The 14,123-nt window shown below is 33.1% G+C and overlaps 2 protein-coding genes across 3 annotated transcripts; one reads left to right on the plus strand and one right to left on the minus strand.

Annotated features, from left to right (window-relative positions):
• The first annotated feature begins 391 nt into the window (after positions 1-391).
• Positions 392-4,661, plus strand: LOC18022463 (deoxynucleoside triphosphate triphosphohydrolase SAMHD1 homolog). 2 transcript variants are annotated; one of them, XM_024158955.1, is made up of 19 exons: positions 392-667; positions 1,167-1,204; positions 1,300-1,322; positions 1,586-1,695; positions 1,777-1,828; positions 1,899-1,983; positions 2,117-2,207; positions 2,368-2,406; positions 2,502-2,569; positions 2,699-2,761; positions 2,831-2,886; positions 2,958-3,031; positions 3,115-3,207; positions 3,297-3,398; positions 3,498-3,578; positions 3,664-3,755; positions 3,859-3,874; positions 3,966-4,076; positions 4,186-4,661. In XM_024158955.1, the coding sequence occupies exons 1-19, from the start codon at positions 545-547 to the stop codon at positions 4,294-4,296; spliced, it is 1,428 nt and encodes a 475-aa protein (XP_024014723.1). In that variant the 5' UTR covers positions 392-544; the 3' UTR covers positions 4,297-4,661. The 2 variants fall into 2 exon arrangements, with proteins under 2 accessions (XP_024014723.1, XP_006405515.1); XM_006405452.2 differs by having other exon boundaries at positions 1,586-1,692; positions 4,186-4,657.
• A 7,575-nt stretch (positions 4,662-12,236) lies between these two features.
• Positions 12,237-14,120, minus strand: LOC18022464 (bidirectional sugar transporter SWEET8). The gene is made up of 6 exons (XM_006405453.2): positions 13,991-14,120; positions 13,330-13,366; positions 12,999-13,221; positions 12,734-12,895; positions 12,484-12,606; positions 12,237-12,368 (listed from the first exon to the last, which is right to left on the minus strand). The coding sequence occupies exons 1-6, from the start codon at positions 14,031-14,033 to the stop codon at positions 12,237-12,239; spliced, it is 720 nt and encodes a 239-aa protein (XP_006405516.1). The 5' UTR covers positions 14,034-14,120.
• Positions 14,121-14,123: the final 3 nt, after the last annotated feature.

The following is a 14,123-nucleotide window of genomic DNA, read 5'->3' on the forward strand; positions in this document are numbered from 1 at the left end:
ACAGCTTTTCAGGTAAACTTGGTTTACAAGATTTGCTCTTATTATGATTACTCTCAAATAAAAAACTAAGCGAAAGTTATTTTGTTAATAACAAAAGTAAAATAGATAAATCAATGGTTAATCTGGATTTAAATCCAATAATTATGAGTTATAGTTCTATAGACGACCAAATAAAATAAGAATCAATCAAAATGTATGCCCTTATGCCACGACCAAACCATGATGATCCAGTTTAGTGTCCCGGTTAATTTGCCTGGGGGTCTTTTTATAATTTCTAAAAGTTTGTTGGTTCTTCTTGGAATAAAAGAAACGTATAGGGCTCTATTTGCAGCTTTTTCTTGTATTAATTAAAAGGAATAAAGGAATATTAATCGCGTACAGACGGCAAAAAGGCCTTAAAGATACTCTCTCTCTAGTCTTTCTCAAGTCTCAGCACCTGCAGCTTAAATTCAAATCGCTTTCTCAATTTGCGGTTACCATTCCCAGTTTCTCTCGACGTACTGCTTCCCCGGAGATATAGCGAGCGAACGGGAAATTCAAACTGATGGGAGCGTATTGCAACGAAGACCTAACTTTGCCGGTTTACTCCGCCTGCGCTCCGACGGACGAGCTCCGGCTCACCAAGCATGTCTACGACAACGTCCATGGAAACATCTATCTCGATCCTGTAAATTTCCTTCAACTCTCTTCGTTTCGAAATGGTTGTTTCCGAGATAAGGACGCCGGAATTCTATCGGTTTCGGTCTCGCTCTGTATAACTGTTTCTATGGAGGTTTTCTGTAGAATTTTCCGGTGACTTTTTTTCGAGTTGGAATCTAGATAAGATTTCCTTCATCTTTGATTTCTCGACGTGATTTGGAGCTCGTTGGATTTAGGTTCATGTTTATGGGAAGATTTAACTTGAGTTTAAGGAATGTATGGTTGAGTTTTAATTCGAGGAGATATTTGTTGAACGAACCGCAAAAATCTTATCGGATATTCTGTGACGCGATTCTTCTGTTCTGTATTTCTGGCTCCTGTTCGAGTTTTTTTTTTCTTCTATCCAAATAGCTTTGATTTCAAATTCTCTGAACCTCTAGACTAAGTCTTTGAAATCTCAGTACAGATGTTGTATTTCCGTTGACTCGATATGTTCAACTGTTCTAATAGTCCTGTTTGATTTGCAGCTTTGTTTAAAATTCATTGACACAGAGCAGTTTCAGAGGTAAGTCGTTGGATTGTTCTCGTTTCTATGATCTAATTTCGATGACTTGTTGAAACCACAGCTTTCTGATTCCTTAATCTAATTCCTTATGGCAGGCTTCGTGAGCTAAAGCAACTTGGTGAGTTGGCTTGCGTTTTCAACTCAAGATTCCTCTCCTCTTGTTTGATGAGCAAGCCGGTCTTGTTTTGTCTATTTATCCCCTCGATAAAGAAGCTTTTATATTTTGAGATTCAATTCTAGGGTCGAATATAGAAAGTCTTCTTCAGAACCTTTTTAATCCAGTATTTAGGATGTTTATTGCTTATGTCACTAGTTCTAACTGTAATGATTCTTGAGTGGTGTATCGTCTTTCTTTTGAGGAAATGTTTTTACATGTTTCAGGAGTTACGAACATGGTTTATCCAGGAGCTGTTCATTCTAGATTTGAGCACTCTCTAGGCGTGTATTGGCTTGCAGGCGAAACTGTTAAGAGGCTAAAAAACTTCCAGGTAGTGGAAATGTTGTTCAAATATACAGACACTTTTTGCTGAGTACAGTGTAAGGTTGTAATGTACGTTCTTTACTTTTTATAGGGAACGGAGCTTGATATTGATAGATATGATCTTCAGACTGTGAGACTTGCTGGTAACTATTGTTAGCTCAATGATTACATTATTCCTTGATCCCATTTCTGATTTCTGATATCTATTTGTAGGACTTCTCCATGATATTGGCCATGGGCCTTTCAGTCATATGTTTGAGCGTGAGTTTCTCCCAAAGGTCATAAGTGGCTGTCAGTGGTATGTTGCACATCCCTTGAAAAGATCAATGCCATGGTGTTACTTGATATGATATTAGAATTTTTCCTTAATTTTTATACTTGATATGATTATTATTCTCTGCAGCTCTTTATATGGCAATTTTTATATGCAGGTCTCATGAGTTAATGTCTGTAAAAATGATTGACCATATGGTGGATACGCATCACATTGATATTGATGCTCAAATGCTGAAAAAAGTGAAGGTAGTTTCCTTTCTTAAGACTCTTTTGCTTCTGTCAAATGGCCCCTAGTCTAAAAACTTTAGAAACTGCTATACTGGTTTCAGTCTTTACCAATCCAATCTAATATTTCTTGCTTCCTAGCCCTCTTTGCTGATGATTGACTTAAATGTTTACTTGACAGGATATGATCCTAGCTAGTACTGAATTTTCACAGCTAAACGTAAGTTCTTTAACAGGCGTGTTCTCTTTTCTTGTCGAACATGAACAACTACTTATGTTTTTTAAATATTTTTTACCTTCTTTCATAATTTGCAGAGCAACACAGAGAAACGTTTCTTGTATGATATTGTTGCTAATGGTCGAAATGGGATTGATGTGGACAAGTAATTCTATCTATCCTTTAGTTGTATACTTGTCTGCTGTTTCTTTCTTTCCCCTTTCACACATCATGGTGCTTAGATTTGCACCTTTGTCTTGGGAAGTCAAATTTAATTGTCTACAATATTTTCCAGGTTTGACTACCTTGTTCGCGATTCTCGAGCTTGTGGATTAGGATGCAATTTTCAGTTCCAGAGGTCTTCATACTACTCTACAGTCATTTCAGTCTTTGCTAGTAAGAAAATTGCTAATTTTTAGTTTTCTAGACTGACAGAGACGATGAGAGTCATGGACAATGAAATATGCTTTCGCGCTAAGGAGTGTAAGTTTTTTTTCACCTGATATATTCTCTATTTTCATTTGCTTCCTTGTAAATCCGGGTGAATCTTGCAGATCGTAATGTCCACAAGTTATTTGCAACTCGAGCTGATCTCTATCGAACTGTCTACACGCATTCGAAAGTAAAGGTATTATTGCACCATTATCGTTCTCTCTGTTCCATCTCTATTCTTTCTCTCTTTCCCACTTGTTTCTTTCCATTCATTTGCAGGCAATAGAGCTTATGATAGTAGATGCTATGGTCAAAGCCGATGATCACTTGGGGTTTTCGTCTCTCATTAATGACCCATCTCAATACTTGCTTGTACACTCCTTCCTCAATATTCAAATCTTTCTCTTTGTGCAATAAATTCTTTTGCGTCTCTATATAAGTTTTGTTCTCCGCAATTGCAGTTGGACGATACAATCCTCAAAACCATTGAACTATCTCCTGATAAAGAACTTGCAGAAGCTAAAGACTTACTACTCCGTATTCGCAGAAGGCAACTGTACCAAGTAATAATACGATTTTTACCGGTTTCCTCCTCCTTAGTTTACACTTGTTTAGTTTTAACACTTTCCTCCTGAAAAGTTGGCTTTTTTGTCTAATGGCAGTTCTGTAACGAGTATGCGGTTCCAAAGGACAAAATCGATCATTTCAAAGCTGTCACTGCCCAGGATATCATCTGTTCTCAGGTTTGTAATCTTTTAACACTTGGCTAAATAAGAGGAAAACTATACTCCAGCACATTGGCTATACTGATCACTATTCATTTAACAGAAGCATACTAGCTTAACATTGAAAGAAGAAGATATCGCTGTTACCAACGTCAAGATTGATTTAGCTCGTGGAAAAGAAAATCCGCTTGAATGGTAAGTACAGAAACACTATGTATGCCTCTTTGTTTATCTCAATTTTCGGTTAAGTAAAAATCTAACCAACTTCATATTTTTTGCGGGATTTTTTCACCATCAGCATCCATTTCTTCAAGGTACATACACTGATCTCTGTTCTTGTTACAAATTTGCTTCCAACGGAAAAACTGAAACTAACACAGAATCTAAATACGGCTTGTTTTTCAGGATTATGAGAGTGAAGAGAAGTTTGTGATACCTGACGAACGAGTTAGTCACTTGTTACCAACAACATATCAAGATATGATAGTGAGAGTATATGCCAAAAAACCAGAATTGGTATGTGATCAATATTTATTAACTCTCTTAGTTATATTATCTCATTCCTTTTTATGATTTAAACACAAAAGGTAATGGTTTTTGTTTGTTTGTTTCCCTGGTTTAACAGGTAGAAGCAGTTTCTGAGGCGTTCGAAAACTTCCAGATGAGAACGTATGGAATCAAAGCTCAAGTGCACGAAACACCCGAGAAAAAGAAACGCCGCGTGATGTGGAACTAAAACGCACCTACGTAGCCGTCAATCATTCATCTAATCGTTTTTTCCCGTCTTCAAACTCTACAATTACGGAAGTGTGTATATACTAGCACGCGTATAGGCTTTTACAATACGGCGTCATTTTGGTTTCATACCGGAGCCTTGGACTTAGACAGTGTCTTTATACGGAAGAGGAAAGGGATAGCATAGGCACTCTTCTTAATGTTTCCTACGTAATTCGTAAGGTTTTTAGTCTTAAGCTGTGTTTGTCACTGCTTTGCAGATTCTGTTTTTTTTTTTGTCGAACTAAGCAGATTCTGGTTATTTTCTCCTCTCTATGCAAATAGACTTCGCATTTTTTTTGGATATTTTCTTAACCACTTTTAAGTCTGTTTCCAAAAACAAATACGACAAAAATATTTGCTTATAAAAATATGTTTTTGTGGTATTTTGGAGTTTCTTTTGCTTTCTTAAACGTTATATAAGAATATTACCTGGGCTGGGGGAACACTTTTCCTATGTTCTATTTCTTAAATTGACATTTTTTTGGTTTTGGGTAAAGTTCTATTTTTTAAATTGACATTTTTTTGGTTTTGGGTTTAGGGTTCTATTTCTTAAATCTTACGACAAAAATATTTGCTTATAAAAATATGTTTTTGTGGCATTTTGGAGTTTTCTTAAACGTTATATAGTCAAATCTGCAGTCAGTAAGGTTACAGTGGGGCCAACTTCGGAATATCCTCTGATATTTTTCTATTGGTTCTAAAGTTGTTAGCTGAATATCCCACAATGTCATAGTCCGTCTCAGTATCTTCACTAGATCGTTTGCTTAACATCTATATTATTTAATAGAAGATGACAAATGACAAAAGAAACATAATATTTAATTAAATAAACAACATTTTAGTATTTTATATAATTTATTTAAGAAGTTATGTAATAGCATTTGACTAGGTAGACATCGCAACAACAACGAATGTTTGTTCTAATAATCAGTATTCAAATAAAGCAGAATTGAATTCTCATAAAAAATTGGAAAACATAAAAACAGAAAATAGAAACATCACAACTCACTTTTTTGTTTCTTTTTTTTTTATCAACACCAGAAATCAATATTCCGTCAAAAACTGTTCACACCAAAAAAGGATGGGGAAAAATAATTTGTGACAAATCTATATATCTCCTACAAATTCAGAAACTGTTTTATTAACAATCTATCAAAAGAAAAGGCCGAAAAGATAAATAGCATATACATACAGAAAAATGTGCATGCAATTTCTTGGGTTTATTCGATATTTCTTGCAATTTCTTGGGATTATTCTATTATTAGATGTAAACATCGGTTATATCCAGCAAAGTATACGGATTAGATCAATGGTTTAGTTAATGAAAAATGTTTTTTTCATTTAATGTATTCGATTCTTCTCACACATTCTTGAAGTTATTCGATTCTTCTCGCAATTTTTTGATTTCTTAATAAAATTTCATCTGATTGATGTATTTTGTTTTGTATTCTTCTATCAAACGTCCTGTATATACACACCTCAGCATAACAGTTGTGTAGAATGTAAGTACCATCATATTCTCAACATAGCACATTCACTTCTTTTTAGGCTGGTTTACCTACTCGGTTTTAGGGAGAAAGTGTCATTACTGCAGCTTATCTGATAAATCGTCTATCAAATTTAGTGCAAACAAAGTACAAACATGGAAAAAATCTCAGTAATGCAGGATTTAGATCTAAGAAATGGGATTTAGACATTTTTGTGATTACGAATTTTTGAAAAGTAGTAGTCTTTGATTTGCGTTTAGGAACTCATTAGGTTTTTTTGTAACTCTAGATATTGACAATTAAATCGAAAGGTTCCATTAAATGGTAGTAAATACTTTATCAAACAAGTTATGAAATAGGACTTGGCATTGCTCGTAACCAAATTCCCACATAAGAACAAATACCTTTCTAAAACATGTTGTGTTATTGTAGATAGTTTTTCTGCCTTCTTAAAATGTTTAGTCAAATATGAAAAATTATAATGGTTAAAGTGTGGGAATCACATCTGCGGTGGGGCCAATTTTGGAAATCCACTCAAAATTTGGTAGCTGAATATGCCATATTTAATTAGTCTCAGAATCTTATTATCATATCGTTTGCTGACAACAAAGAGTACAAAGAGCCAGTATTTGAAATATATATTTCGTTTTAGAATATTAATACAGAATTTGTAGTCCTAGTTCATAGCTCTATTTAAAAAGTATATCATATCTGACGAGTTATGAAATAGTATTGATAACAGAATTTAATTTCACTGTTAATCTATTATCTTGGTCAATAAATTGATTTTTTTACTAAGAAATGTTTCAACTGTGCAGTATACATAGTTGATTTTTTTTTTTACAATCGTTTGATGATAATAAAAAAATCTTTGACATAATTTACTATTACATGAGGCTTTCACGATTTCTTGCGTGATTAGTACAAAGACAGAAAAGACAAAATTTTACAAATAAGTTAGTGTATACAAAATTTCTGCATCATCAGATGCTATATTAACTTTAAACAGCAATTTTCTGTTCTTTAGAGCCTCAGCAATGCTAACATCGATTTAGGAATGCTTAGTAATAAAATAATGTTAAATTTATGTTAAACATCTCTATTAAAAAGGTAGGATTTTGTTGCCTCCAATGCAAGAATCCCTAATAGAGTGTTTTAAAAAAAAAAATTTGGATATTTCTTCTCTTTCTCTCTATCCAATAAATAAAGAACACGTACACACTAATTAAACACTGATTCTTCTAGGCCTTAAATAAAAATTGATACTTAGCTTTTAATTTTATTTAGAATTATTTTTGGGTCTAAACAACCCAATAAAGCGGGCTAAGCATAGCATTGCAGATGCTCTTAAAGCATCCACAACGCGGTATGGACGGGGTTCATCCGTGGAGCCCAAGTCCATTATTTAGATTTTTTTAATCGTTTAAGTCCAAAAACTCGCTGATACCGTCTCTCTGGGATGAGCACGACAAGCCCGTATCGTCGAGGTTCAATGGCCTACGTGGCAAGTTGTCATTGGGTGAAGTTTGTGAATAATTTTTTAGGGTCGGGGTCGAACTTTTGGGGTTTATTTCGCATTCTTTTGTTATTAAAAAAAAACCTTGCAAGGCGATTTGCGATAATCGCGACTTCGACACAAATCTTCCCATTCGATCGAATCGACGGTGAATCGTGGCTTCCCCTCCGGTCGATCAGTAAGGTACGTCGTCATAAATTTGGCATAAATTTGGACATCTAGAAAATTACTAGTTTTAGTTTTACTTTTGTTTTTTCAATTTCTTTGTTTAGTTTTAAATTATATGTATTAAATAAATATTTTCATTTTAAATAACTCAAATGTTTAAAATAGTTAAAAAAAAATTAAAAAAAATTATTAATTTATTCTGTTAAACCTCAAAATGGGTATCAGGGTTGCACACCCATTTCTCATCAAAGGTTCACCCAAAGTTCTTCCACATTTACTTTTCTCCAAAAATTATTAAAAAATGCTGATGGGGTTCAGGGTTGTGGATGGTCTTAGATTGTTGGCTAAGTTTAAAAAGAAACACATTTTCCACAAATTTAGCCAATTCCAAAAGCAATGTTGGGTCCTCCTAACACAAAGAAAAGACATATAAAGCAATATACCGATTTAGAACTGAAACAATATACAATATAAGTGCTTCTGTTTTTGAGTTCAGAAATGCTTAGAATGTACTAGATCATCATCTTGGATGATTCATCTGACATTGTTTCTATGATTTTTTTTTAAATAAAAAATCTTCATACAGATGAAAGGATGATGTGGAAATGTGTCAAAAAATTCTCCCGAGTGGCGATTAAATTATCATTAGGTTACATGGACTTAAAATCAGCGAAACAGCTGTTAAAACTGTGGATTGAAAAGAATTTAAGAGATAGTGGCAAAACTACAAACGTAAGAGAAATATTGGACATCGTATTTTACATTCGATTCAAAAACAAAAATATACTGGACCTCGTAAAAGAATTTAATTTCCTTTCACTACACATATTTTTAATAACTATTACTAGTAAATAATTTAAGAATTCAAATTTTGGAATTTACAATTTATAAACATTAATCTAAACGCTTCTAAAAATTATGAAGTAAAAAAAATCAGCTATGACTAATAAAAAAATTTAGAGTAGAGAAAATAAGATGAAAAAGCAAGAAAGAGGAAACTTTTTGTGAGAGAGAAGTAACACATTCCATAAAAATTTGTGGAGTCATCATAAGAACAGATAGCACAAATATATATTTTTTGGGCCTGAAAGATATATGAGTTTTTGTCTAGAACTTTTTGCTTTTTTTAATTTTTTTTGTTACATTAAATTTGTTGTGGCATTTTTGGATAGTTCTCTGCTTTTGCTTTTTCAAATCGTTTATACATTTTTTTTAAATAACTAAGAAGTTTTGGGTTTAAGCTCGTACATCCCCTCAGGCATGATACCAAAGCATGTTATATGGTTCCGTCTCAAGAGCCACTCGAATTAATGACCTTTAAGTTTTACATGAGATCTTTACCAGCTGAGCTATTGAGTCTTGGTAAAATATTTATACTTTTTGACCCAAAAAAAAAACATTTATAGTCAAATCTGCTCTCAAAAAAGTTATAATGGATAAAGTATGTGAATCATATGGACCGGGCCAATTTCGGAATTCCATTCAAAAGTTGATACCTGGATATGCCGTATTTAATCTTATAATATAGTTTGCTGATAACATATTGTTTTACAATATCATAGATACATAATTTGTAACCCTAGTTCACTGTTCAAATATTTAGGCTATGAATCTTTTAGTTTAGTGTCCTTTTTGAATGTTCACCGGTGCGGTAAATGTGTGCTCTTTCAAAGATACCCACATCTCCAGATGTTTTTTCCATATCATCAATTTACGCAAACTTTGATTATCTATTTTGGAGTATTCCACAGGAATATCAAACACAATTATTTTCCTGGATTTTAATATGGTATATTTGGAAAGCGAGAAATGAGAAGATATACTCAAATATTGACAGAGACGTACAAATAACTTTGAAAATAGCAAAACAAAAACACTTATTTGGGAAGAGGCACAACGGGGGAGGATCAGATAGAACCCAATCACGGTAATGTGGATCAAATGCTTACACAGTATTCAGGCTGGCGATGTTACATTGATGGATCTTGGAAGGAGACAGATAGAGCCTCTGGTTTAGGATCAGAGTTTGTAACAAGCTGACCCACTTTGTAACAAGCTGACCCACTTTGTGAGTTAAAATTACAAGTTAAGTAACTTTCTGTGGGAATGAGACTTTTTCAACTGTTCATTGCTCGTTTATGCCAAAAATACCCCTATTATTCCACAAATATTTTTGGACTTTCTCTTTCTTCTTTTTCTTACTTCTTCTCTTTATTCTTCATTTACGTTTTTTCTTCTTTTTTTCTTAGATCTAATTTATATCATCATTTTTTCCATTCTTACTGATCTCAGATTAATTTAATCTCTTCATCTCTAGTACTTCATCTTCTTCTTCTTTTGCATCTCTTCACCATATCTAATATACTCATATAAAGATTATTATATTATAGATTGAATCATAAATTTAATTTCAAACTTTGAAATTAACAATTTTTTTCATGAACTAAACCTGATTTTTCAATTTTGCGATGTACCCAAAATCTCCAAAAACCCAGATGAAATTCGGCTATTAATCCACACAAGAGTGATATGGACAAGTATACGTGCATATCATATTGTGGACATTCATATATTCATGTATGGACGGTCTCACATGGATGACGAGTTATGGACAAATGTGTATTTGTATTTGTACTAATTAACTGTGATTTTTATAAAAAACCTTCAGTATTAAACTAGTATTGTTCACACAAACGTGTCCATACAAAATTTGTCCAAACTAACTTATCCACCAATACATTAAAGAGTCTAAGATTTAAATTGTTTAACCATATGTGTATGAACAAGGTTCAGATCCATGATAGCTTGTCCATACAAATATATCTATTAAAATATATTTACTATTCAGATCCATGATAGTTTGTCCATACACACATGTCCATTAAAACATATTTTACGTTTTACACATGCTTCTCTCACGCATTTTATCGAACATGTTGAAGGCGTTTTTTGCTTTCAAATATTTTTAATGAAATCAGAGAAAAAACTATATTTAGAGTTTAACAATTACGATGTTGATGAATTAAAAGAAAAAAAAAGAGAATTTATCAGAAAACAAAATTATAAAAACAAAATTTAAGAATTTATAGAAAGATTTGTTTATTGTTGGTGTATTTGTGAAAGAGAGAGAGAGAGGTTAACAGAAAAAATCGATTTTGTAATAATTACAGAGTAAAAAGGTTTGTGAATTGTAAGGATATGTAGATAATTTTGATCATGTTAAGTCACCAAATAGCAGGAAGTCACTGAATTTGTAATATAAACTCAGAAAGTGGGTTTGGATGTAATAATTTCTATATTTTTTGGGCCTGAAAGATATATGAGCTTTTGTCTAGAACTTTTTGCTTTTTCAAATTTTTTTTTGTTATATTAAATTTGTCGTGGCATTTTTGGATAGTTCTCTGCTTTTTCAAAACGTTTATACTTTTTTTTTGAATAACTAAGAAGCAGGGCCGGATCTGGGGACAGCCTGATGAAACATCCACCTATAACCCCCAAAATTTTTCTTTGGTTATTTACGAATTTTTCAACCCCCAAAATCACAAAAAAAAAATATTTGTTCTTAAATTGTTTTTAACCCCCAAATTCTCAGATCCGGAAGAAGTTATGGGCTTAAGCTCGTACATCCCCTCAGGCCTGAAACCAAAGCATGTTATATGGTTCCGTCTCAAGAGCCACTCGAATTAATGACCTCTAAGTTTTACCTGAGATCTTTACCAGCTGAGCTATTGACTCTTGATAAAACATTTATACTTTTTGACCAAAAAAAAAAAAATTTCTAGTCAAATCTGCTGTCAAAAAAGTTATAATAGATAAAGTATGTGAATCATATGGGTTGGGCCAATTTCGGAATTCCATTCAAAAGTTGGTAGCTGGATGTGCCGTATTTAGTCTTATAATATAGTTTGCTGACAACATATTGTTTTAGAATATCATAGATACAGAATTTGTAACCCTAGTTCACTGTTCAAATATTTAGGCTATGAATCTTTTAGTTCAGTGTCCTTTTTGAATGTCCACTGGTGCGGTAGATGTATGCTCTTTCAAAGATACCCACACCTCCAGATGTTTTTTTCATATCATCAATTTACACAAACTAATGAATAAAAATTTGATTTATTTAAATTTAAGAAAGATTTTGATTAACATGAGTTATTTTTCGTATTTTTTATATTAGATATTAAACGCTAAACAAATTATTTTGTTATTTTCTTTAATAGTTTGGAATCATTTTTTTTTCTGTTTAATCTCTTTTCATTTTGTGTGTTTTTATTAAATGAAAAAAAATTACAAAAACATAGATTTTGGTTTTTGTTTAGAAATGGGTAGTTATTTTCAGAATCCAGTTTTCCTTATAAAGAGAATCACTTTGACCAAAATATGATCTAGTATATATTCTTAGAGGGCATTTCTCTTGAATAAATTCTCAGATAAGAACAAAGAAAATGAAAAACATATAAACATAATAGATAAATAAATAAACAGAAAATTGAATCACCAGAACTCATTATCACGTCAAAAACCGTTTCACACCAAAAAAAAAAAATGAGGAAAAAAAATTCCTGACAAATCGATATCTCCAAAAAATCCAGAAACAGTTTTTTATTAAAAATCTACCAACTCAAACCAAAAAAGCCGAAACGATAAAAGAAAAGATCCTATACATACACACAAATGTGCATGCATATGTACGTAGTAGTAGTAGAAAGATCCAAAAACACCCAAACTTCAGACTCTCTCCGTCGCCGGAATCTCAATTTCCGACGGCTTCGCGGTTTTGTTTACTGGAGTAGATTTGCGGTAGATAGCATAGACGATAAGCTGAGATGCACACAATAACGTTCCAAGACCGTTGCTTATCTGTATACAATTAAAACAAAAACACACACAAAAAGTTACAAATGATATCAATGTATTTAATTCAACAAAATCCAAAGCAAGTATTGACCATGATCAATTAAAAAAAAATACTTACAAGGACGTAGAGATCGATTTTGTAGATCAAAGAGTAAGTAGTCCATATCACAGCGTTGATGAAACTAATGAAAGATAGCAAAAACGGCATGTACTCAACACTTTTCGTCTCCACCACTTTTTTCTGTTGTGAAATTCACACACACACACACACAAGAAAAACCATTTAATCAACAGAAACAATAATTTAGTAAGTATTTTAACTATGAGATTGAGAGAGAGAGAGATAGAGAGAGAGAGAGAGAACATACGATGACAAGTGAAGGAGCTCCATACATAGCAATGTTGAAGATATCACAGATAACACCAACGAATGTTTGTTTAGCAAACGCGTTTTGAATAGCGAAAAGCGTTATCAAAACAATCCCTGCCACAGCAATTATCTCAGCCAGAAGATATAACCCAATGTTCCTCTGCACAAACATAAAAAAGAATCATCATTCACTCATCATTAATCAAAGATCCTAGTTTTTATCATTAATCTTTAATGATAAATATTGTTTGAAGAAAACATACACGGAAGTTTTTCTTGTTGCCACAGTGGTAGACGAAGATGGATAAGTAGACAGCTTCGAAGACTAAACCAACTCCATTAATGGTGGTAACAAGGATACTATCCTTATGAACAACAGGGAGACCATAGAAAACCCAAAGCATACAGTTCATCACTGTTGCTACGTATGGATACGGCTGAAACTCCTCAACGTCCTTCTTCTTGATGATCCTCCAAAACGTTGGCCTGTATAAGATAATGTTAATTATTAATCTCAAACTATATAATATACAAGACAATGATATAATCCAGCAAAAGAAACGTTCATAGTAGATAGAGGGAAAGAGATTTTACACTGGTGAAAGGAAGAGACCAAAGGAAATAACATTCCCTGAATCAAAGTAAGAGAGAACTTGTTGTTAGTCACATATCGATCTAATCGAGATCGTTATTAGGATGAAAATAGATCGAGATTAAACACATAATCTATGGATTAACAATCGATTAAGATTCCACAAAACGAAGCTGTATCGGTTTCAAATCCGAGATCCATCATAAGATTCAAGCTCAACACACACCACACATGAATATATATGCGCATTAACGATCGATTAAGATTCAATAAAACCATGTTTATGAATTCGGTTTCCAAACAGAGATCCGTCGTAAGAATCAAGCTAAACACACATGACACATGAATCAATGCATTAGCGATCATCGATTCAACAATTCTATGAAAGCATGATAAACTATTTCATCGCATTGAACAATATATCTAGCGAGGGACTCATAACGAAGCTATATCGATTTTCTAAGCCAATAACAAACGAGAGAAGAGATCTCGCCATTAGAGTAAAGCTCGACACACATAAACTTATCGATCAAACAGATCGTTTTAGAAATCCATGAAAAACAGAGCAATCTATTACTTGTTTCGGATTCAAATCCTCTGTTAAAACTACATTGAATCGTTACGATATGAATGTAAACAGAGAGAGAAGGAGATAGATCGTACCAATAACTCCGATGATGAAACGAACTTTTTTCGCGTCAACCATTGTGAAATCGAACGGTGAAAAGAGATTGATGAAGAGAAGACGAAGAGTGTATGAAGAAGACGAAGTGTAGAAGGAAACCTAATCGATGGA

Source organism: Eutrema salsugineum, unplaced genomic scaffold, assembly GCF_000478725.1.
Source record: "Eutrema salsugineum unplaced genomic scaffold, Eutsalg1_0 scaffold_14, whole genome shotgun sequence".
NCBI classification, from domain to species: Eukaryota; Viridiplantae; Streptophyta; class Magnoliopsida; order Brassicales; family Brassicaceae; genus Eutrema; species Eutrema salsugineum.

Bases quoted from the DNA above. Each gene is read 5' to 3' on its own strand.
- LOC18022464 (XM_006405453.2), bottom strand. From the start codon at position 14,033: ATGGTTGACGCGAAAAAAGTTCGTTTCATCATCGGAGTTATTG. The intron at 13,222-13,329 runs GTAAAATCTCTT...TATCTTATACAG, and splicing joins GGTCTCTTCCTTTCACCAGT to GCCAACGTTTTGGAGGATCA. The intron at 12,896-12,998 runs GTATGTTTTCTT...ATGTTTGTGCAG, and splicing joins GCAACAAGAAAAACTTCCGT to AGGAACATTGGGTTATATCT.
- LOC18022463 (XM_024158955.1), top strand. From the start codon at position 545: ATGGGAGCGTATTGCAACGAAGACCTAACTTTGCCGGTTTACTCCGCC. The intron at 2,208-2,367 runs GTAGTTTCCTTT...TTTACTTGACAG, and splicing joins AAATGCTGAAAAAAGTGAAG to GATATGATCCTAGCTAGTAC. The intron at 4,077-4,185 runs GTATGTGATCAA...CTGGTTTAACAG, and splicing joins ATGCCAAAAAACCAGAATTG to GTAGAAGCAGTTTCTGAGGC.